The 22,965-nt window shown below is 66.6% G+C and overlaps 1 protein-coding gene across 1 annotated transcript; it reads left to right on the top strand.

The window, feature by feature from the left end:
- Positions 1–1,991: 1,991 nt before the first annotated feature.
- Positions 1,992–19,554, top strand: Uroc1 (urocanate hydratase 1). Its single transcript, XM_048356346.1, has 20 exons — positions 1,992–2,165; positions 4,063–4,192; positions 7,204–7,297; positions 7,816–7,875; positions 8,133–8,261; positions 8,436–8,497; positions 8,851–8,917; positions 9,025–9,168; positions 9,969–10,057; positions 10,326–10,388; positions 10,594–10,773; positions 11,253–11,350; positions 11,775–11,847; positions 12,827–12,948; positions 13,688–13,758; positions 15,037–15,135; positions 15,748–15,847; positions 17,483–17,564; positions 18,323–18,422; positions 19,335–19,554. The coding sequence occupies exons 2-20, from the start codon at positions 4,188–4,190 to the stop codon at positions 19,473–19,475; spliced, it is 1,779 nt and encodes a 592-aa protein (XP_048212303.1). The 5' UTR covers positions 1,992–2,165; positions 4,063–4,187; the 3' UTR covers positions 19,476–19,554.
- The last annotated feature ends 3,411 nt before the right edge of the window (positions 19,555–22,965 follow it).

Raw genomic sequence — 22,965 nt, 5'->3', positions numbered from 1 at the left:
AACAGCATTTCGGCCTCGTCATCCAAGATGTCCCTGGAGACCCGAGTCCCTGGAGACCACCCCCCTCCCCCGAAGGCTTGGGTGCTGGGGTGGGAGGTGCACTGCATCTCTCTCTTTCCTCCCATCCCTTCAACAACAACAACTTCCTGAACGGTTCCCTCTGCCCTCCTGCGGGATTCGTATCTGCTTGTTCATTCCGGCAGACCCAACACCCCCTTCGCCCGGAGCTCCTGGGGCCAAGCAAGCCCGATCCCATCTCCCGCCCCAGGGGAGGCTGGTACGTGCCGCCGCCCACGCCGTCGCAAGGGGGAAGGCGGTGTGAAACGTGCGCCTGCAGGGTGGGGGGCGACCTGGAGCGGGGGTGAGTGGGAGGGGGGCCGGCTAGGTACCGGGGCCGAAGGCTCCGTTCAGGCCCCGGAGCCCCGGGCGCGAAGGCCCGAGGGCGCAGATGTGACCAGTGCTGTTGCTGCGTAACAAACCACGCTGCAACTCAGTGGCTGAACAGAAGGGTTTGGGTTTTGCTCTAGGTTCTGTGGGTCAGAGCTGGCGAGGGCAGTGACCGCCGGCTTCTCTTGGGGTCTCGGGCCCGATGCTGGGGAGGCCCCCCCAGGCCCCACACTGCCGCAGACCGCTCCCTGCATGCTGCAGGCGAGGCGGCGGTCCTGGGGAGCCCGGGCGCCCTCCTGCCGGAGACCCGGCCTCGGGATGGGCTGGGTGGCCGTCCTCCCACCTGGCCTGAGGCTCTCCTGGGTCGGTTCCCAGAATCACCCTGAGATGCACCCAAGAACGCGGGGACGTGTCTTCAAACCACACCAAGAGTCCATGGGGCGGAGGAGAGAGGGCAGGGTAGGAGGCAGACAGGAAGCCAGCTCCCCAGAACTGCCCTGCGGTCAGATCTCAGCTGGCCATGACACGGGCCGGGTGGGGAGCTCTGACCTCTGTGGGAGCCCCCCTTAGTTTAATGGCTTACAGTATGTGCTTGTTTCCCAGTTAAGCAATTTGAGGACCACTAGATTCACATGCAGTTGTAAGAAATCCTACACAGAGCCCATTTGCCCTTTATCTGGTTTTCCCCAGTAGTGACATCTTTGAAAGCCACAATACAGCATCACAGTTGACACAAATATCCTCTATAAATCTTCTGAACCATGTCATATTGTTTCGTCGGTTATAAGCATTTTTTTAATTAGAAGGTTTCAGCAAGACACAGTGGTTCATGCCTATAACACTAGCTACTAAGGGTTCAGGGACCAGGAAGATGCGTGGTTCAAGTCCAGCCTAGGGCAAAGGAACCCCCTCTCAAACAATAAAAGCTTGGCCAGGTAGCGTGCACGTGCCTGTCCATCCCAGCTACGCAGGACGCATAAATAGGAGGATCACGGTCTAAGGCTGGCCTAGTGGTGACCATGAGACCCCATCCACAACATACAAAGCGTTGTGATGAGGCAGAACTGCCTAGCAGGTGTACAAGGTCCTGAGTTTCAAACTCCAACACTGCCAAGAAGAAACAACAGATTTACAAAACAGTTTTCTGGCTCATGACTGATCCGACTATGGCTCTCCTAGTGCCGGTCCACGGGGCTGGAGCCTACGCTTCTCCCTGCTCGGTCCATCGACCTGACAAACAGCCCGCTCAGGATAACACCGTGCTTACAATTTACACAATCCGTGTGAGGAGCCCAGGGGGCAGCGCTGGCCGGCAGGGGGCGGGGGAGGGGTGGGGGTGCCGCCCGCCCCCGGGACACAGCGTTCTAGGACGGCCACCTCGGTGTAGCACCCCCACGAGCGCCACAGGGAACCCCCGGCCATCAGTGCCCACGGCCCCCCAAGGTCCAACCCCCAAAAGGAAGTGGCACGGAGCCCATCTGCAGGCATGGGCTGCCCCTCCCCCAGGGTCAGGACACCGGGCTGTCAGCCACCCCGTGACCCCAAAGCCCCGCCCCTCATGCGGGGCTGGAGGAGGTGGCGGGCGTGGACCCTGACCGCCAGCCTCGCAGCCGCCGCAGTGCCGGCCTCCGCTCCCGGGTCCCCAGACAGACATGTCCAGCCTCCACGCTCTGTGCTCCGGCCTGCCCCTGCTGCCGCTCCCCGAGAACCGGGGCCGCCAGCCCGGGGTGCCCCACGCCCCCGTCCGGACCCCAGCGCTCAGCCCCGAGGAGGAGCAGGTAATGAGCCACCCGGGGGTCTTCCCGGCCCGCTGCCCTCCAGAAGCCCTGGGGGGGGGGTCTGGGTGGGGCGGCCCCCTTCCTGTGCCGCCCCCCCCGTCCACGCAGCGTGGGCCCCCGGTGCCAGGCCCTGCCAACACTCATCTTCCTCAGTGGCCAGCGTGGGCAGCCCTGGGGGTTGGAGCCAGGGCCCCCATGTATAGGTGTGGACGTGGGCTCAAGGTCACGGGCTGGCTCCCGGGGTGCTGCGGCGCCGGCCTGGGGCGGGAGGAGGAGCAGGCGGGAGGAGGAGCGGGGCGGTGTGTGAAGGGGCGCTGCCGCCGCCCCTGGCCGGGTGTGAAGTGGCGCGTGTTGCACTTGGCCGGGCCCCAGAGGCTCTGGGCCGGCCGGGAGGGGCCGCCATCCTCCACCCGCTTCCGAGCCAATCCCAAGGGCTCCAGCCTGGCAGCCTCTCCCCACACCCGCCTTCCTCCCGTGCCCTCCACCCGCCATTGCTCTCCACAGACGGGGAGGCTGCCTGGTAAAGATGAAGAGCGCAACCAGAGCCACACGTTTAGCGTGGTGTTTGACGACTCCCTGGACGGCGTGGGTGTTGGACGGCGTGGGTGTCTGTGGTGTTTGACGACTCCCTGGACGGCGTGGGTGTGGACGGCGTGGGTGTCTGTGGTGTTAGACGACTCCCTGGACGGCATGGGTGTCTGTGGTGTTTGGCGGCTCCCTGAATGGCGTGGGTGTGGACGGCGTGGTGGGTGTCTGTGGTGTTTAACGACTCCCTGGACGGCATGGGTGTCTGTGGTGTTTGGCGGCTCCCTGAATGGCGTGGGTGTGACGGCGTGGGTGTCTGTGGTGTTTGCGGCTCCCTGGACGGCGTGGGTGTCTGTGGTGTTTGGCGGCTCCCTGGACGGCGTGGGTGTCTGTGGTGTTTGGCGGCTCCCTGAATGGCGTGGGTGTGGACGGCGTGGGTGTCTGTGGTTTCTGGCGGCTCCCTGGACGGCGTGGGTGTCTGTGGTGTTTGGCGGCTCCCTGGACGGCGTGGGTGTCTGTGGTGTTTGGCGGCTCCCTGGACGGCGTGGGTGTCTGTGGTGTCTGGCGGCTCCCTGGACGGCGTGGGTGTCTGTGTCTGTGGTGTCTGGCGGCTCCCTGGACGTGGGTGTCTGTGAGGCAGGCAGAGCCAGGTGGGGCGAGGCTGGGAGGTGGGCAGAGGTCACTGGCAGGCGTGGCCCTCAGGGCGGCACGGTTAGCGCCGGGCCGTCCTGCAGAGACGGAGGTGGAGTGGGGCGGAGCGGGCGTGTGGCGAGCGTGTGCACGAAGCCCTCCGCACGGCCGCCTTGGGCCCCCGTGTTCCTCGGGCTCCCTTCCTCCCAGAGGGCGAAGGGTGCTCGGGGCCGCTGCACGGTCCAGGAAAGTCTCCTGGCCGGAGACCATCGTGCCACCGCCCTGCAAAGCCCCACGCCCCGTCAGGCGCCCGCCCCCGGGGCTCCCGGGACCCCCGGGGAGGCTGGGGGGGCGCGCTGGGGTGACTTCCACGCCCAGGGCGCCATGGGCGTTGCCCCCGGCCGCACCGCTTTCCACGCCGGGCACTGGGCAGGTGGAGCGCGCGGGCCACGCTCCCTGCCCCCCCTTCCTGAGAGCCTGCGTCTCCCCCCCAGCCTGCCCTCACCCTTAAACCCCCCCCCATCTAGTCTTTCCTGGGGCCAAGCCGCTTGGCCCCTGCAGGCGTGGCCACTATGAGCCAGAAGAGAGGGGGCGGCGGTGCTGAAGGAAGGCTCTCTGCGGGAAGGGACGGGTGCGTGTGATGCGTGCGTGTGTGCGTGCGTGCGTGTGTGCGAACGTGAACCAGGAGGCGTGTGAGCGGACGGTCGTGGACGGTCGTGGACGGCCTCTCCCTGCCCCACAGCTGGCCCTGCGGAACGCCCTGCCTATCTTCCCGCCCGGCCTGCACGCCCTGCTGGCCCCCGAGTTCGCCCAGGAGCTGCGGCTGTACGGGCACATCTACATGTACCGCTTCTGCCCCCGCCTGAGATGAGGTGAGTGCGTGGCCCGCCGCGGCCCTGCACCCCAGGCCTCACCGGAGGAGGGGGGGGCGGGGGGCCTGGCCAGCCCCTTCTCCTGCCTGTGTGTGTGTGGGGGCTGCGGGCCCTGCACCCCAGGCCTCACCGGAGGAGGGGGGGGGCGGGGGGCCTGGCCAGCCCCTTCTCCTGCCTGTGTGGCGTGGGGCTGCGGGCCCTGCACCCCAGGCCTCCCCGGGGGACGGGGGGGGCGGGGCCTGGCCAGCCCCTTCTCCTGCCTTGTGTGGCGTGGGTCTGCGGGCCCTGCACCCCAGGCCTCCCGGGGACGGGGGGGGGCGGGGCCTGGCCAGCCCCTTCTCCTGCCTGTGTGGCGTGGGGCTGCGGGCCCTGCACCCCAGGCCTCCCCCGGGGGACGGGGGGGGGGGGGGCGGGGGCCTTGACCATCCCCTTCTCCTGCCTGTGTGGTGTGGGGCTGCGGGCCCTGCACCCCAGGCCTCACCGGAGGACGGGGGGCAAGTGGGGGGCCTGGCCAGCCCCTTCTCCTGCCTGTGTGGCGTGGGGCTGCGGGCCCTGCACCCCAGGCCTCCCCGGAGGAGGGGGGAGAGTGGGGGGGCCTGACCAGCCCCTTTTTCCTGCCTGTGTGGCGTGGGGCTGCGGGCCCTGCACCCCAGGCCTCACCGGAGGAGGGGGGGAGTGGGGTGGCGGGGGGCTGTCTTCTCCTGCCTGTGTGGCGTGAGGCCGCGGGTCCTGCACCCCAGGCCTCCCCGGGGGGCGGGGGGGGTGCGGGGGGGCCTGGCCAGCCCCTTCTCCTGCCTGTGTGGCGTGGGGCCGCGGGCCCTGCACCCCAGGCCTCAACCGGAGGACGGGGGGCAAGTGGGGGGCCTGACCAGCCCCTTCTCCTGCGCAGGGGCGTTTGGGAGCCCACCGCGTACAAAACCCCCGTTGAGAAAACCAGGTCCCGTCCACCTGCCCACGGGTGGGCGGGGCCCGAGTGGGGCTGGGGGAGTGGGCGTGAGTGACGTCGTGTCCCCCGGGGCCGCGGGTGGGCGGGGCGTGAGTGACGTCGTGTCCCCGGGGCCCGGGGTGGGCGGGGCGTGAGTGACGTCGTGTCCCAGGGGCCGCGGGTGGGCGGGCGTGAGTGACGTCGTGTCCCCGGGGCCCGGGGTGGGCGGGGCGTGGAGTTGACGTCGTGTCCCGGGGCCGCGGTGGGCGGGGCGTGAGTGACGTCGTGGCCCGGTGTGGGCGGGGCGTGAGTGACGTCGTGTCCCCAGGGCCGCGGGTGGGCGGGGCGGTGAGTGACGTCGTGTCCCCGGGGCCGCGGAGTGGGCGGGGCGTGAGTGACGTCGTGTCCCGGTGTGGGCGGGCGTGAGTGACGTCGTGTCCCCAGGGCCGCGGGTGGGCGGGGCGTGAGTGACGTCGTGTCCCCGGGGTGGGCGGGGCGTGAGTGACGTCGTGTCCCCGGGGCCGCGGATGGGCGGGGGCGTGAGTGACGTCGTGTCCCCGGGGCCCGGGGGTGGGCGGGGCGTGAGTGACGTCGTGTCCCCGGCCGCGGGGTGGGCGGGGGCGTGAGTGACGTCCGTGTCCCCAGGGGCCCGGGGTGGGCGGGGCGGTGAGTGACGTCGTGTCCCCAGGGCCGCGGGTGGGCGGGGCGTGAGTGACGTCGTGTCCCCGGGGCCCGGGGTGGGCGGGGCGTGAGTGACGTCGTGTCCCCGGGGCCGCGGTGTGGGCGGGGCGTGAGTGACGTCGTGGCCCGGTGTGGGCGGGGCGTGAGTGACGTCGTGTCCCCAGGGCCGCGGGTGGGCGGGGCGTGAGTGACGTCGTGTCCCCCGGGGTGGGCGGGGCGTGAGTGACGTCGTGTCCCCGGGGCCGCGGGTGGGCGGGGCGTGAGTGACGTCGTGTCCCCGGGGCCCGGGGTGGTGCGGGGCGTGAGTGACGTCGTGTCCCCGGGCCGCGGGTGGGCGGGGCGTGAGTGACGTCGTGTCCCCGGGGCCCGGGGGTGGGCGGGGCGTAGTGACGTCGTGTCCCCAGGCCGCGGGTGGGCGGGGCGTGAGTGACGTCGTGTCCCCGGGGCCCGGGGGTGGGCGGGGCGTGAGTGACGTCGTGTCCCCGTGGGCCGCGGGTGGGCGGGGCGTGAGTGACGTCGTGGCCCCGGTGGTGGCGGGGCGTGAGTGACGTCGTGTCCCCAGGGCCGCGGGTGGGGCGGGGCGTGAGTGACGTCGTGTCCCCGGGGTGGGCGGGGCGTGAGTGACGTCGTGTCCCCGGGGCCGCGGGTGGGCGGGGCGTGAGTGACGTCGTGTCCCCGGGGCCCCGGGGTGGGCGGGGCGTGAGTGACGTCGTGTCCCCGGGGCCGCGGGTGGGCGGGGCGTGAGTGACGTCGTGTCCCCGGGGTGGGCGGGGCGTGAGTGACGTCGTGTCCCCGGGGTGGGCGGGGCGTGAGTGACGTCGTGTCCCGGGGTGGGCGGTCTCCGGCCCCCCCTCATCCCGCACGGGCACTGGGCAGCCTGCGCAGTGTGTGGAGAGCGCGCCGGGCGTGCACCCCCTGCTCTGGGGAGGCGGGGGGGGGGCGGGGGCCCCGGGGGCCCCTCAGCACCCGCACCCCGCCTTGCCGCCGGCGGCCATGGCCCTCGCTCTCCCGGTCCGGCCCGCCGGCACCCTCTGGAACTGGAGCCCCACGAGTGTTCGATGAGTGAACGAAGACCTCAGGATCCGAGGCTGCGGGAAAGCATCCGCCCGCCCCCGGCTTTCCTCCACCCGGTCCTCATCTAGACGGGAGGGAGGCTGGGCAGGGTGGGGCCGAGCCCCCGGCCCCTGTGGAACCTCAGATGACCCAGGGCCAGAGGGGCGGCCAGGGAGGACGGGCCGCACACACGCATTGCACACACACGCAGTGCACACGCACGCAGTGCACACGCACGCAGTGCACACACCCCAGGCCGAAGCTCCCGGTGAGGGCTGCGTGCAGGGTCTGAGCGACGCGGGCCCTGGCGGCAGGAAGGAGCCTGGTGCCAGCCGTCCTCTTGCTCTCGCAGGGCATACCCCATCGACCAGTACCCCTGCCGGACCAAAGCGGCCTCTGCCATCATGCACATGATCATGAACAACCTGGACCCCGCGGTAGCCCAGGTAACAGCTGGGGAAACCGAGGCCAGCACCGGCTTCATACACGATGCTTTTAGTGCCACTAGAGGTCTCGAGGTGCTACGAAGTTAAGCACGGAGCGGCTAGCCCCACAGTCTCAAAGCCAGGGCAGCAAATGCACCGGATCCTAATTTGCACTAGCCACAAGAGAGACCAGAAAGGAACAGTTACTACCATGTTTTATTTATCGCCAGTAAGCCCTGGACTTCTGCTTGCTTGAACACTTGATAGGCGCCTTGCTAGTTAAGTGTTTCACGTTCTTTTCTTGCCTGCTGAGTCTCTGGCACGGAGGTGTCTTTTACACGTAGCGCAAGCCCAAGGCCACACATGGCCCGAGACCCGTCCTATTGGATGCCACAGATCCCACCCTGAGCTCCTGACGGGGCCTCCTCCCTAGCCGCACCTCCTCCTCTGCTTGGTGTAGCTGGAAGACAGGGCCCCCTCCCTGTCCCCTGCCCCACCGCCCTGCCCAGGCCCTCCTCACAACACCAGGCCCTCTCCAGTTTCCACAGGAGCTCGTGACCTATGGAGGAAACGGGCAGGTGTTCAGCAACTGGGCTCAGGTATGTGCTCCTGGGGGCCCGCCCTCCTCCCTCCCAGCCCACCCCCAGGAGGCCCGCTCTGCCCCTGGCGCCTGGGCCTCCAACGCCAGAGCTGCGTAGCGCCATCTCCGTTCTAAGAGTGGGCAGCGAGGATGTCTACTGCAGACTCCGGGAGCCGCCCGGAGGGGCAGGGCGGCCGGGCGCGGCGGTCCTCGGCGGGCCGGGGGCCTCCGGAGCCCCCGCAGTCACGGAGCCCCCGTGTGGTGCTGTCCCTCCAGTTCTGGCTCACCATGGCCTACTTGTCCAAGATGACGGAGGAGCAGACGCTGGTCATGTACAGTGGGCACCCGCTGGGCCTCTTCCCCAGCAGCCCCAGTGCCCCGAGGCTGGTCATCACCAATGGCATGGTGGGTCCGGGGCTGGCGTGCTGCCTGCATGGGGTAGGGGGGCTGTGGGGGGCTGGGGGCTGGCATGCCCGCACGGGGGGGGGGGCAGGACTGGGGGAGGGTAGACCGCTGCCCCTGAACCCACAATGCCGTCGGCACTGTGTCTGAGACCCCCATTACCTGTCCTTTTCACAGGTCATTCCCAACTACTCCTCCAGGAGCGAATACGAGAAGCTCTTTGCTCTGGGAGTTACCATGTAAGTTGCCCTGTGACCTTCCCATTAGTCGTTGGTGCCTTAGGATCACGCAGCTCAGCACTGTTAGACGTGGGTGCTTGGCAAACGCCCCAGTGCACAGCACAGCACCAGCGCTTTCTCTCTTAGGCCCTCTAGACGTTTCACGTCCATAAGCAGCGTTTATGTCCGTGTAAGCTAAAGAACGCAGCATTTGGGTTCTGCGTTTCTTCCAAGATTTTATTCCGAGCTAGCTCAGACGTACTCAGAGGAGAACTCAAGAGTTCTTTTGGGGGAGTGGAAAGTCCATTTTCACCGTCCTGCGCGGGCGGGGCTGGGAGGAGCCCGGCACCGACCCCGCCCCTCCCTGCCCGCAGGTACGGGCAGATGACGGCGGGCAGCTACTGCTACATCGGCCCCCAGGGGATCGTCCATGGCACGGTGGTGAGCCGGCGGCCCTGTGCTGGAGAAGGTGGGTGGGCCCGCGAGGTGAACACGCGGGCGGGCGGGCGGGCGGGCGCTGAGCGAGCCCCGGGCCTCCCCGTCTGCAGCTCACAGTGCTGAACGCCGGGCGGCGGTACCTGGGGCTAGAGGACTTGGCTGGCAAGGTCTTCGTCACCTCCGGCCTCGGTGGAATGAGTGGGGCTCAAGCCAAAGCGGCAGCCATCGTGGGGTGCATTGGAGTGATAGCAGAGGTGAGCCGCAGGGGCCCGGCCCTCCTCCTCCTTCGTCTCTCCCCTCCCCACTCCCGTCCTCCCCTTCCCTCCTCCCTCCCTCCCTCCATCGCCCCAGCGAGGCTCCGCCTCCTTGACACCGTCCTTGTCCTGCACAGGACTGAGTGGGCTGCGGGCAGCAGGACAGATCCACAGAGGGTCACGAAGGAAGGGGCTGGAGATGAGGCCCAAGGGCTAGAGTGCTCGTCTAGCCAGCACCAGGCCCCGACGCCAGCAATAATAATAATGATAGTGGTAGTAGTAGTAGTAATAATGATCGGTAATAAAAACCCTCTACGTGACCAGAGGGCCTGTGCTGAGATTTATCACAAACATCGCAGCTTCGGCCACAGGACTTCCTTTTTGTTAGCTAACCAGCAGGGATGATGTTGGTTACGAAGCTCAGTAATCATCTCTAGATTCTCCTTTATGGATGCAAAATGGCTGCTCAGCTCCAGCAGTTCTTCCACAGTCAAGGCAGGAAACCAAGAGAGAAGTGTCAGCTGGGAAGTTGTGTCTTAGAAACCCCTGCGTGGCGTCATTGATAAGGCCCGGGTCGGCAAAGCGGGAGGGAGGCTGTGGCCGGGTGACTGGTGTGAGCATGACTCACCCCCTGGGGCTGAGCACTGTGTCCCCCTGAACAAAATCGGGGTTCGGATGACGAGGTTCCCCAGGTGGCACCTGCCCTGGGCCCGCCCCCCAAGGGTGGCGGGTCTCTGTGGGGTGGCCCTCCCTGGGGGAGGGGGGAGACGCGTGACGGGCCCCGTGTCCCGCGGTGACAGGTTGACAAAGCCGCCCTCGTGAAGCGCCACCAGCAGGGCTGGCTGATGGAAGTGACGGACAGCCTGGACCACTGCATCGCGAGGCTCAGGTGGGGCGTGGGGAGAGCCGGCTGCCGGCGGGCCGAGGCCCCGCTGGAGTGTTCCGTGCTGGGCTTCTCCCCTTCCGGGCCCTGGGCTCCAGGGCGGGCGTCATGGCAGCCCGGCAGGCCCCCCACCGGCAGGCGGCCCCTCCGGCTCCCGAGCTGTGACGTTTCCCAGGGCTGAGCCGCCAGGTGCGGGGGGGGGGGGGGGGGGGACCAGCCGTGCCCCGCGGCTGCAGACACACGCCACGCCATCCGCTCCCCCGTGTCCTCCTAGGGAAGCAAGAAAGAAGAAGGCGGTGCTCAGCCTCGGCTACCATGGCAACGTGGTGGATCTCTGGTAGGTGGGGGGGGGGGGTCAGGGGCCTTGGGGGCCCCAGGTAGGCCGACGCCCCTTGCAGAGTGCCCGGCACCAGCCTGGCAGGGCGGGGGGGGGGGAGCCCCTTGCTTGTAGGCGTGAGGGCAGGCAAGCGGCGGGGGTCACCCGCGCCCCCGCTCCTGGCCCCCGGCCGGCCCCCGCGCTGACCGTCTGGCCGCTGCCCCAGGGAGCGACTGGTGCTCGAGCTGGACACCACCGGGGAGCTGCTGGTGGACCTCGGGTCCGACCAGACGTCCTGCCACAACCCGTTCAACGGCGGCTACTACCCCGTGCAGCTCAGCTTCGCCGAGGCCCAGAGCCTCATGGCCTCCAGCCCCGCCGCGTTCAAGCGCCTGGTGCAGGAGAGGTGGGCGGAGGCCTGGGCGGACGCGGCCGCTCCCCCTCGCCCCCGGGCTTCCCGCCAGGCCGGCCGTGGGGACGCGGGGCGAGGGGGGGAGCTGTCCCCCAGATCCCAGCCCCGCTTCCCACAAGTCCCTGCCACACGTAACTGGAGTGGGGGGGGGGGGGGGCTGGCACCCAGCCTGGTGCCTTTGTTTCTCCCAGGGCCCAGTGATCAGGAGGCGCTGGCTGGGGAGGGCCCTGGGGGCGAGCCACACCGCAGCATCATGGGAGGGGAGGGAAGGGGAGGGGGAGGGGAGGGGAGGGCCCTGGGGGTGAGCCACACCACCCGCAGCATCATGGGGGGGGAGGGGGAGGGCAGGGGAGGGAATGGGGGTGGGCCCGGGGCACAGTGGGAGCAGAGGAGGCCACCAGCCCAGCCTGGAAGCTTCAGGTGGTGGGGTGGGGCTGACCCCTCCACCTCCCCCCCCCCCGCCGCTCTTGCAGCCTGAGGAGACACGTCGCCGCCATCAACCGGCTGGCCAAGGAGAAGTTCTTCTTTTGGGACTACGGCAATGCCTTCCTTTTGGAGGCGCAGAGAGCAGGTGTGTAGCGGAAAGGGGGCTGGGCGGGGGCAGGCCCTGGGGGGGGGGGACAGGCCCTGTGCGGGGGGTGGGGGCAGGCGGGGGGGGGTGGGGGGCGGGAGACAGCTCGGGCCAGCTCCCTTCCTTCCTGCCTCACACCGGAAGCTCGGCCGTGGGGCCACCCAGTGGGTGCTGGAGGAGGCCTGGACGTTGGTCCTACTGGGAAGCTGGGCCTCTCTTGCCCTCAGTGTCTCCATGCCCTCAAGAGGGCCAGCAGGACGCCTAGTCTGGAACTCGCTCCCAGCCACGCGGGGCGGCTTGCCTGTGCTGGGGGGGGGGGGCTTCCTTGCGTCACTGCTCCTCCAGCCTCCCTCCGGGCCCTGTGCTCCGGGCCCTGCCGGGGTGGGTGCCAGGCTCCTCACATTCGGGGTGATTCCGTGCGCAGGCGCAGACGTGGAGAAGAAGGGTGCCAACAAGACAGAGTTCCGCTACCCCTCCTACGTCCAGCACATCATGGGGTAAAGGGGGCCGGTTTGGGTGCTGGTGCCACCCCATTCCTCTCAGGGCCTGCAGCCTGGCATTCAGGCAGGAACGGCCTCCAACTCTGACCCTCACCAGAGCCAGGTGCTGAGATCCTCTGAGGCCCGGGAGTGGCCAGGCACTGAGACACGGCAGGCGAAAGGGCCCAAAGCCGCAAGGCATTCGTGCAGGGCCGCGCTGAGGGCAAGGGGACGGCGGCCAAGGCCATCTCCTGTGACTACCCCCGCCTGGACAGTGCGGCTCAGGGTAGAGGCCAGGGATGGGCAGGACGTAAGCGGAGGCCGCAGGGGACCGAGATGTAAACGGAGGCCGCAGGGGACCGAGATGTAAACGGAGGCCACAGGGGACCGAGATGTAAACGGAGGCCACAGGGGACGGAGACCCAGGCGGAGGCCGCAGGGGACCGAGATGTAAACGGAGGCCACAGGGGACCGAGATGTAAACGGAGGCCACAGGGGACCGAGACCCAGGCGGAGGCCGCAGGTCCCCAGTACTCCCCGTGTGCAGAAGCAGATGGGACCCAGAGGGGAGGACGCAGGAAAGCCGCAGGTTTCCTGCCCAGAGCCACCATGGTGTGGAGGCAGAGCCGGGTGCCCCCCCCCCGGGGTGCAGGCAGCTGGGCTCCCCCCGGGGGACCCCGAGACGTGCACCCAGCCAGGCCGGGCAAGCACGGGAGCCAGGGGCCCAGGACTCCCAATCCTTCGGTTCCTGGTCTCGCGGTCACCAAGTCCAGGTTGCCCGCAAAGCTCCTTCACCCAACGTGAAATCACCGAGGCCGGTCAGCAGCGGCTGACAGACTCATTCTTGTCCCTGTCCCCCCTCCCCCGCCCGCTCCTGACGGGGGCGCCGAGAGCGAGCGCGGCCTCCGACAGTGCCCCCTCCCCCCCGAGGGTGGCCCCCACGCGTGCCGATCCGGCCCCAGCCCAGGGGTCCCAGCCGGGCGTTCTGTCCCCACAGGGACATATTCTCCCAGGGGTTCGGGCCTTTCCGCTGGGTGTGCACGTCGGGAGACCCCCAGGACCTGGCCGTCACGGACCGGCTGGCCACGTCTGAGCTGGAGAAGGCCATTGCGGATGGAGGTAGGGGGCCGGTGACGCCCAGTCCCGCCTGCAGGGCAGCTCCAGGGCCCCGGGGGGCATCGGCAGCCAAGTCACCTGGAGGCAACCAGGGAGGTCCCACCGGTGGGAGACCTGAGCCGGGCCTGCCCTCCGCCCTCCGCCCTCCGCCCTCCGCGCTCTTCCCCGCCGCTCTGGAGCCTGCCAGTCAGGACCTGGTGGCGCCCCTCCCTGGTCCCATTCCATGCTCCCCACGCCGAGCTCCGGCCCAGGCTCGAGGCCTCTGTAGTCCTCGGGCCGGTGGGGACAGCCCGCCACAGGGCAGGTCTGGAAGTCCAGCTGGAACGGCGCTCTCGCGGTTGGAAGGTGTAAGTTTGTTTCAGCGCGGTTTTAGCAGAGGCGGTGCTGGCCCCCGAGTCGTGGGACTCTGAGAAGTGACCGATCTGCTCTCAGCTGGCTCCGGCATGTTCCATGCCCTGGCGGCCACCCTCAGCTAGATCAAGCCCATTCCCACCGCAGCGCCCTCCGCCCAGCTCTGTGCAGCCTGCACCTCAGGATCGAGGCCTCCGCTTGGCCATCGCCTTCTTGGGAGCCCTTGGTCCCCTGACCCCCCCACCCCACCGCGCCTCACGGCCGGCTGCTGTCAGCCCCCAGCACCGCGTCTGGCCCCAGAGGGGAAGGCAGGGCAGCCAGGGCCGTGGTGGGGAGGCAGCGTGGGCCCCAGTCCTGAGGCCCTCCCTCCTCCCGCCTCCTTCGCCTGCAGTGCCGGAGTCCGTGAAGCTGCAGTACCGGGACAACATCCGATGGATCCGAGAGGCGGCCAAGCACCAGCTGGTGAGGGCCGGGCCTGGGCGGGGCGGGGCCTGGGCGGAGAAAGGGGGGGCCTGGGCGGGGCCTGGGCGGGGCGGGGCCTGGGTGGAGGAAGGGGGGGCCTGGGCTGGGCCTGGGCGGAGGGAGGGAGGCCTGGGCGGGGCGGGGCCTGGGCGGAGAAAGGGGGGGCCTGGGCGGGGCGGGGCCTGGGCGGAGAAAGGGGGGGCCTGGGCGGGGCCTGGGCGGAGGGAGGGAGGCCTGGCGGGGGGCCTGGGTGGAGGGAGGGAGGCTTGGGCGGGGTGGGGCCTGGGCGATTGGGGGGGCCGGGCGGAGGGAGGGAGGGAGGCCTGGGCGGGGGCCAGGGCGGAGGGAGGGAGGCCTGGCGGGGGGCCTGGGTGGAGGGAGGGAGGCCTGGGCGGGCCGGGCAGGGCACTCAGGTTGAGCTGGCGGGTCTGGAGTGAGGCGCTGCTCTGGGGCCTCAGCTCTGGGGTTCCTGTTTCCGGGGTGGAACCTTGTAAACTGCCCGTCCAGTCTGGCTTGCAAACAAGATCCCGAGGCTCTCAGCTCCCGAGTAGCCGGGATCGCAGGTGAGCCCTGGGCGCCCAGCTAAGCGTGGCAGGGTTTTTCTTTTTTGCTGGTCCTGGGGCTTGAACTGGAGGCCTGGGCGCCGCCCCTGAGCCTCCTTGTGCTCAAGGCTAGCGCTCTGCCTCTTGAGCCACAGCCCACGGCACCAGCTTAAACTGGGATGGAGCGCGTCCCCAGTCTGGAGCCACGAGATCGGAACGTCTCAGCAGCAGTGATTTTACACTTAGGGATTCCCACTCCCCCCCCCCCAAAAAAAAAAAAGATGTGTTGGGGCTGAAGTGGGCGTGGATGGCAGCGCGGGGCGGGAGGAAGGGGGAGGCTCTGGTCAGGAGCAGTGTCTCCGTCGCCGCTCGGGAGGAAGGGGGAGGCTCTGGTCAGGAGCAGTGTCTCCGTCGCCGCTCGGGAGGAAGGGGGAGGCTCTGGTCAGGAGCAGTGTCTCCATCGCCGCTCCTGCCCTGTGCTCCGTGCCTGGGCCTCACCGGCCCTGGAGAATATTTTATTGGTCACGAGCACACGCGTGCCATCGTCACCATTTTAAGCGTGCTTCCCAGCAGCAGGGAGCTCGTGACACCGCAGAGTCCCGCCCCTCCACCACCTTTGTCTCCATCCTCCGTGACGCCGCTCTGACTCCGCCAGACACCAGCTCCCCGCCACATTGCCCGGTGTCACCCAGGGGACACCTCCACATCGCCGACAGCCCCCCTCTTCCTTTCACAGGTGGTGGGCTCCCAGGCCAGGATCCTGTACTCGGACCAGAGGGGCCGCGTGGCCATTGCTGTGGCCATTAACCAGGCCATCGCCAGTGGGAAGATCAAGGTCACGTGTCCTGGGCCTGTGGGGGCTCCCTGGGCTGCTCCTCGTCACACGGGCCGGGCCCCTGCAGCTCCCCACCCGAGCCTCTGCCTGCCCCACCCGGCCTCCCAGCCCTCCAGCAGAGCCCGCCACGGCCTCCGTAGCCCCGTGCCCAGCAGAGCCCGCCACGCCCTCCGTAGCCCGCCCCCCGCCGTCACCACACAGGCTGAGGGGCCAGGGTGAAGCCAGTCCCGGTGCAGCACGTGTGGGGCTAGGCCTCCGCGCGCCTGCGCACAAGCTGTGCGACGTAGACCCTTAGCCCCGCTCCTCCGTGCTCTTGGCTAGGGAGCGGGCGTGGTAGCAGTCGTGCTGCCTGGGTGCGGGTGTTGGGGAGATGGCGTGTGTAAACACAGGTGTCGCACGCAGGCACTGTTGGGCACAAGGGAATCTGCTCAGAGCTCCCGGTGACAGTAGACATGGCTTCAGGAGGGGTTTGTTTTCTGAGCAGAGTCTGCCTGGCTCCTGCAGTAACCTCCCCCCCTCCCCCTCCCCCCCTCCTCCTCCCCCCCGCCCCCCGTCCCCTGCCTCTGCCGGGCAGCCCTGATGGACGCTGACCAACCCGCATCCCACCGGCAGGCGCCAGTGGTCCTGAGCCGTGACCACCACGACGTGAGCGGCACTGACAGCCCCTTCCGGGAGACCTCCAACGTCCACGACGGCTCTGCCTTCTGTGCAGGTGAGGAGGAGGGCGGCTGCCCGGCTAGGCCCAGCCGGCCAGTGGGCCCACCGGCCGTCCCCGCCGCCCCGGGCAGCACCAGGAGACCCCGCGGGAGGGGGCAAGCTCTCTGACAGCGCGCGCCCCCAGACGCCAGTGTCGGGGACGCTGCAGCGTGGCTGACCCCTTGCGGCCTTCTCTGGAGGACCCTATCTGAAAGAACACACAGAAGGGTGTGCTGTCATCTACAGCTGACCCGCCTGGAGCTTCCGCCCAGGCTGGGACCTCGCTTCCTTAATGGAGCCGAGAAAAAACTTCCCTTTTCAGTCACCCCTGCCCGTGGTTCTCAGGAAAGGGGTGCTTGGCCTCCCCGCCTCTCCCAGAACCCCAGTCCGCCTCATTCTTTCGCTCTTTCTCTGTGGGCACTCTTAGCTGGTGTCCTGCATGAAAGCGTGCGCCAGGGGAAAGGGGGGCGGGCAGGTGGGGCCCGTCAGCTCCTCCTGCTTCACCCGGTGCTTCAAACACAGTCGCCGTGTCTGGAGCCTCCTGTCTCCGTTCCTCTCGCTGTTTCTGGAGTTGCCTGTCTGTCCCTGTTCCAGTTTCTGGAGTCATCTGTCCCTGTTGCTGTCTCTGGAGTCGCCTGTCTTTGTCCCTGTCCCTGTTGCTGTCTCTGGGGTCGCCTGTCTCTGTCCCTGCTCCTGTTGCTGTCTCTGGAGTCGCCTGTCTCTGTCCCTGTTCCAGTTTCTGGAGTCACCTGTCCCTGTCTCTGTCCCTGTCCCTGTTGCTGTCTCTGGAGTCGCCTGTCTTTGTCCCTGTCCCTGTTGCTGTCTCTGGGGTCGCCTGTCTCTGTCCCTGCTCCTGTTGCTGTCTCTGGGGTCGCCTGTCTCTGTCCCTGTCCCTGTTGCTGTCTCTGGGGTTATCTGTCCCTGTTGCTGTCTCTGGAGTCGCCTGTCTCTGTCCCTGTCCCTGTTGCTGTCTCTGGGGTCGCCTGTCTCTGTCCCTGTCCCTGTTGCTGTCTCTGGGGTCATCTGTCTCTGTTGCTGTCTCTGGGGTCGCCTGTCTCTGTCCCTGTCCCTGTTGCTGTCTCTGGGGTCGCCTGTCTCTGTCCCTGTCCCTGTTGCTGTCTCTGGGGTCGCCTGTCTCTGTCCCTGTTGCTGTCTCTGGGGTCGCCTGTCTCTGTCCCTGTTGCTGTCTCTGGAGTCACCTGTCCCTGTCTCTGTCCCTGTTGCTGTCTCTGGAGTCGCCTGTCTCTGTCCCTGTCCCTGTTGCTGTCTCTGGGGTCGCCTGTCTCTGTCCCTGTCCCTGTTGCTGTCTCTGGGGTCGCCCGTCCCTGTCCCTGTTGCTGTCTCTGGAGTCGCCTGTCCCTGTCCCTGTCCCTGTTGCTGTCTCCGGGGTCACCTGTCTCTGTCCCTGTCCCTGTTGCTGTCTCCGGGGTCACCTGTCTCTGTCCCTGTTCATGTTGCTGTCTCTGGAGTCTCCTGTCTCTGTCCCTGTCCCTGTTGCTGTCTCTGGGGTCGCCCGTCCCTGTCCCTGTTGCTGTCTCTGGGGTCGCCCGTCCCTGTCCCGTCTGCCCGCGGCCACACCGTCCTGAGCGGCCCTGGCGCTCGGGCTCACCCAGCACAGGGAACTATGGGTAGTGGCTTCCTGTCTCTGCAGACATGGCCGTGCAGAACGTCGTGGGAGATGCCTGTCGTGGAGCCACCTGGGTGGCACTTCACAACGGAGGAGGCGTGGGCTGGTAAGGAGCGGCCGGGGGGAGCGGCCGTGGGCTGGGGGGGGTGTGGGGCAGGACCAGGCCTGGGGCTGGGGCGGGAGGCTCCGGGGCACCGGGCACTCTGGCGTCCTGCCGAGAGCCAGCCCATCGACGGTCCAGACGGGCCCCAGACGTGGGTGAAGCTGGACCGGCCTGGGGGACGAGACAGGACGCAGGTGCACACCCCAGGTGAGGTGGAGCGGCTTCCTCCAGGAAGGAGCCGGAAGCCGAGGGGCAGGTGTGGTCGCCCCAAGGTGCCGACAAGACCCAGGTGTCTCTGCAGCAGAGCCCTGAGCCGTAGCCCGTGCTGGATCCAGCTGGCTGCCGGCCTTGACGGGGACCGGTGGGGAGCGAGAGCCCCGGACCACCGACAGGGCTGCAGGGCCAGCGCGGAACGCAGCACCGCAGGCCGCCACGGAGACCCCGCTCCGAGCATTCAGAGCGGCGGGCGGTCAGCAGCGCTCCGACGTGCGTGCATCACAGAGACGTGCGGAGCCCGGAGGAGCCCGGGGTCCGGCGGGGTCGGGGGAGCGGGCAGATCGGGGGACGCGGACAGGGCTCACAGAGCAGGGTCAGCAGGCGGGGCGGCGGGGGCGCGTGGCCGGGGAGCGTGCCGCGGGAAGGGGGCCGCCGGAGCCGAGCCAGGGTCCGCTCCGGGTCTCGGAGGTCGGCGTCACGCCGACGCCTTCTCGGGGACGCGGCAGGGGTGAGGTGCGACCCGGGGACCCGTCTGCTTCTCACAGGGGTGAGGTGATCAACGGGGGCTTTGGCCTGGTGCTGGACGGGACCCCCGGGGCCGAGCAGAAAGCCCGGATGATGCTCAGCTGGGACGTCTCCAACGGCGTAAGTCCCCCGGCCTCTCGGCGCCTCCACGGCTGGCTCTGCCCGTCTGGAGCGCAGACCCGGGCCCCCCCCCCCCCCGGCCGCCCCACCCGCCCACCACGTCACGCACGGCGGGTTCCACGCCCCTCGGGGTCTCCCGCTGTCCCGCCTCCGACGTGGGTGACCCCGGCAGCCCCGCCCCTCCTCCCGCGGAGCCCCCCGCGGGGGACCCCCAAACCTCGCTTCGAAGGCTCATCAGTGTGCTGATGTTGAGGGTGGGTGCCAGGCGGGCACCGCCCCTGAGCCACACCCCGCCTTCTCCCCTGAGGGCTGGGGAGGGCACCCGAGACCAGCAATGGCTGAAACATCTGGGGAGGGGGCTCCCTATGACACCCACACGGGCAGCTCGGGGGGACCAGCCAGGGCCCCGATGGGAGGTCAGAGGTCAGGTGGGGGTGACGGGGGGGCGAGTGTGAGGAGGAGGGCCCGGGGAGGCACTGGGCAGGCGGGTGGCGCGGGGTGGGGCCCCGGGTGCGGTGGGACGGAGGGGACCCTGGCGGGGCCCCTTCCCCAGAGCGGCGGAGCCTCCAGCAGAGGCCGCGGAGGTCAGGGCGCCGCGCCCAGCTCCGGATCCCCGAGGCCGTGACGGCTCGGAAATGGAGAAGGGCAGCGGGAGTTCGGAGGCGCCACGGCCATCCTCTAGGGGGACGAGATGGAGAGGAGGGGCGGCAGGCGACCCCAGGAGGCGGCCAGGCCATGGGTGGAGACGGGGCCGGAAGGGTGGGCGGCCAGTGACAGGCCGAGAACGCGGAGCATCAGCTAAGCTAAGAGAAGGGGGGGCGCACCGGGGGGGGGGTCACCCCCCACTCCCCACACCCCCGGGTGGGGCTGGGCCTCGGCGTGACCCCAGCTGCCGCCCGCCCCCTCCCGCAGGTGGCCCGGCGCTGCTGGTCGGGGAACCCCAAGGCCTACGACACCATCCGCCAGGCGATGCAGGAGGACAGCAGCTTGCTGGTGACCCTCCCGCACCCGGTGGAGGACGCGCGCCTGCTCCAGCGGGCCCTGCAGCCCTGAGGGGCAGCCGGGTCCCCCCTCCCCCCCCCCGCCCCCCTCAGCCATCCGCACCCCGCCGGCCCCAGCACACACCTTACACGGCCCTCAGGGCGCCCTGGGCAGGGCGCCATTGCCAGCCCACCCTACAGACGGGCCAGCCGAGCCCCAGAGCGGCAAAGCCCTGTGTCCGCTAGTGGGAGAGGAAGGTGACCTCACAGGCCCGGCGAGGGGGGAGTGTGCGGGTCTAGGGAGGGAGGGCCATTGCTGGGAGAGAGGAAGGGGACACGGGGCTGGCCCGGCCGGCCCGGCACGAGCCATGGCAAACAGGCCAGCAGGCCTCAGGAGCCCTGGGTGGCCCACAGATGGCTGAGGCGGGGAGTACGGTTGCCCCTGGGGCTGAAGCCCTGCCCTTCTGTCCCCCTTCCCTACCCCCCCCCCTACCCCCGCGGGCTGCAGAGACCATGCAGCCAGGCTCCGGGCTCCTCCAGCCTGCCTCTGGGAGAGGAGGCTGCCCCTCCTTTTAGGACCGCTCCCACCCCCATGACTCCTCCCTTCAACTTTCACCCAAGCACCCCCCCTCCAGAGGAGCCGCGGGCTGCTGGTTCCCCCCTCCCCCAGCAGAGCCAGAGTGAAAAGGAAAACACGGGTGGGGGAAGACAGGAGAAGCAAAGGCCGCTGCGGAGCTAGCCAGCCCCGGGGAGGCCCCGCGCCCCACTGCCTGCCCGACAGCAGGGCCCTCAGCGAGGGGACCAAGGCCCAACAGTCCCCCAATCCAGGGGGACCCATGACTTCATAGCGCTGTGGGAGGGCGGAGGGCGGGGGGCGGAGGGGGGGGCGGGCAGGGCGGCGCCTCCCTGTCTCGAGCAGCCTGTGACACGGCAGGTCTGCAGGCTCTACGCTTTCTTAGTGAAAATAGTGCCTCAAATAAAGCATCTGCCTGTCCAGCCGGCAACAGAAAGGACTGGAGCTGCTGTTAGTCAGCTTGGAGTCTCCCCAACAGAACGCCTGAGGCAGCCGTGAGGAATCCGTGCTCCCCTCACAGTCGGCAGCCTTGGGGCTGGGAAGCAGGGAGAAGGCGGCCCGGCAGCCCGCAGGCCCCTTTGGGAGGCGAGGGCCACCCTGGGGCCGCCTCCACGTCCACCCTCCCGGCAGCCCGCCCGGAGCGCGGGCCTTCCCCCAGTCCCCGCGTCCACAGAACCTGCCCTTTGGAACCTCAGGGGGCTTCTTGCCTAATGTGTTTCCCGAGTCAACAAGTAAGTGCGAAGCCAACAGTCCTTAGTGTTCTCCCAGCTCTGCCTGCCATGCCCTGGGGCACGGCCTCTGAGCCTCGGTTTCCTAATCTGCACAACGCTCACCACACCGGAGTCCCCACCGAGAGAGAGAGGACTGTGGTTCCTTATGCTTCCCCAGGGGCCACGTGGAGAGCTGAGTCCCCGGGCCTCCTCTCTGCTCCACCCGCCCACCCCACCACCGCCACCAGAGCCCGGCTTGCTTCCTGCAAAGCACTAACACCACACCAGAGGCCCATCCCGGGCCCTGGCGTCTCGCCCTGGCACCCCTCTGCCCTCTACCTTCTGCAAGAGGGTGGCATCCAGACGGCTATCCATCCGTGACCTCTCAGTGTTTTCTTTTGTTGTGGTACACACACACACACACACACACACACACACCCCAAAGCTATTGTAACCAGTTTTCAGTGGCAGTGAACACATTCACAGGGCCGTGTGGCTGCCACCACAACCCACGCCCAGCAAAGTGAAATTGCCCCCCTTTCAACACTACCCACCCCCCAGCACCCACCCCGCCGCCCTACGAATCGGATTTCTCCCAGGAATTCACACGGGGTTTCCCTTTTGCCTCTGGCTTCTTTCGCTTCTGACCACATCATCGGGGTTCTTCCACACTGTAGCAGGTAGCAGAGCTCCCTTCTTCTAATTCCCAAATATTTTCATCGCCCCCAAAACGAACCTGTAGCAATTAGCAGCCAGTTCTAAACCCCTCTCTCCCGCCAGACACTGACAATCACTGAGCAACTTTCCTTGCCATCTGTAGAAATTCACCCATTCTGGACATTTCCTACAAATGGAACTATGCTAGCGCTGGCTCTTGTGACTGGCTTCTGAGCATTGTGTCTTCAAGCCTCATCCATGTTGTAACGTGCAGTACTTTATCCCATTTTATGGGTGAAGAACATTTCTCTGCATTTCTAGATCACATTGTATCCACCCAACTCATCTATTTATTGATAGACCCTGGGGTTGTCTCCAAGTGAGGATTATTATTACTGGTGTTACTTTGAACATACACATGCACATTTTTGTGCAAATGTGTTTCATTTGGCAATTTGAGAGAGAGAGTGTGTGTGTGTGTGTGTGTGTGTGTGTGTGCATGCCATCCAGTCCTGGGGCTTGAACTCAGGGCCTGGGCTCTTTCCTGAGCTTCTTTGCTCCAGGCCAGTGCTCTGCCACTTGAGCCACAGTTCCTTCTGTTTTATTTCTTTTGGGTCTCTACCTAGGGGTGGACTTGCTAAGCAGTGTGGAAATTCTACATTTAACTTTTCCACACAGCACCATTTTACATTCCCTCCTACAATGTCTGAGTGTTCCAACTTTTCTATTTCCACACCAATACTACTTCTTTTCTGTTGTTTACTTTTAAGTTACAGCTCCTTAGTCAATATAAAGTGTTTTTCATCTGAATTTCTCTAATGACTAATGATGTCATTCCACGTTCTTGTTGTTGGCTTTGTACCTTTGGAGGAATTTCAATCCCACAGGTGGAGAATGCCCAGCACATCAGTATAAAGCCACTAAAATAATTTGATACACAACTGGATAAACACATGCACTTTCTGATGGCAGGCCCCTGACCGTCTTCTTTGCTGACAATTCTGTACAGTCTGCTAGTGGTGTTACAGACAAGTGAGTCTTGTTGAAATTAGATTATCTGTCTTTTTCTTCAGTTTCTTTTCTTTATGTATTCCAGAAGGTAGATCCCTCTCAGATAGATGGTTTGCACATTCTTCTCCATTCTGAGCGTTGTCTTTTCACCTTCTTATTGGTGCATTTTGACTTTCAAAATTCAAGTTTTAAAAAATTCTGAAGTAGTCCAATTCTTCATTTTTCCTTCTATTGCCAGAGAAGCTTTTTCTATTATATAAAACATTTCCCTCACTCCAGATTTATCTATTTTTTCTAATATTTTTGGGTCTTACGTTTACCTTTTTATCTATATTGAATTTTGGGGTGTTTTTTTTTTTTGCCTATGATGAAAGATCAGGTTCAACTTCATTCTTTTTGTATGTGGATATCCAGCTCTCATACACTTACAGGTTAAAAAGGATAACTGTGTCCATTGAATGGTCAAAGAATGATACATTTGGGCCACAAATTCTTACATATATACTAGACATCATCTCTCCTTTTAAAAGTCTTGTACCCCTTATTTTAAAATACCTTTACTAAGCTGGGTGCCAGTGGCTCACGTCTGTACTGCTAGCAATTCAGCAGAT

The sequence above is a fragment of the Perognathus longimembris genome, chromosome 10 (genome assembly GCF_023159225.1).
Source record: "Perognathus longimembris pacificus isolate PPM17 chromosome 10, ASM2315922v1, whole genome shotgun sequence".
Classification (NCBI taxonomy): Eukaryota; Metazoa; Chordata; class Mammalia; order Rodentia; family Heteromyidae; genus Perognathus; species Perognathus longimembris.
The sequence above is the reverse complement of the archived record's forward strand: the minus strand, read 5'-3'. Positions and strand labels throughout refer to the sequence as shown.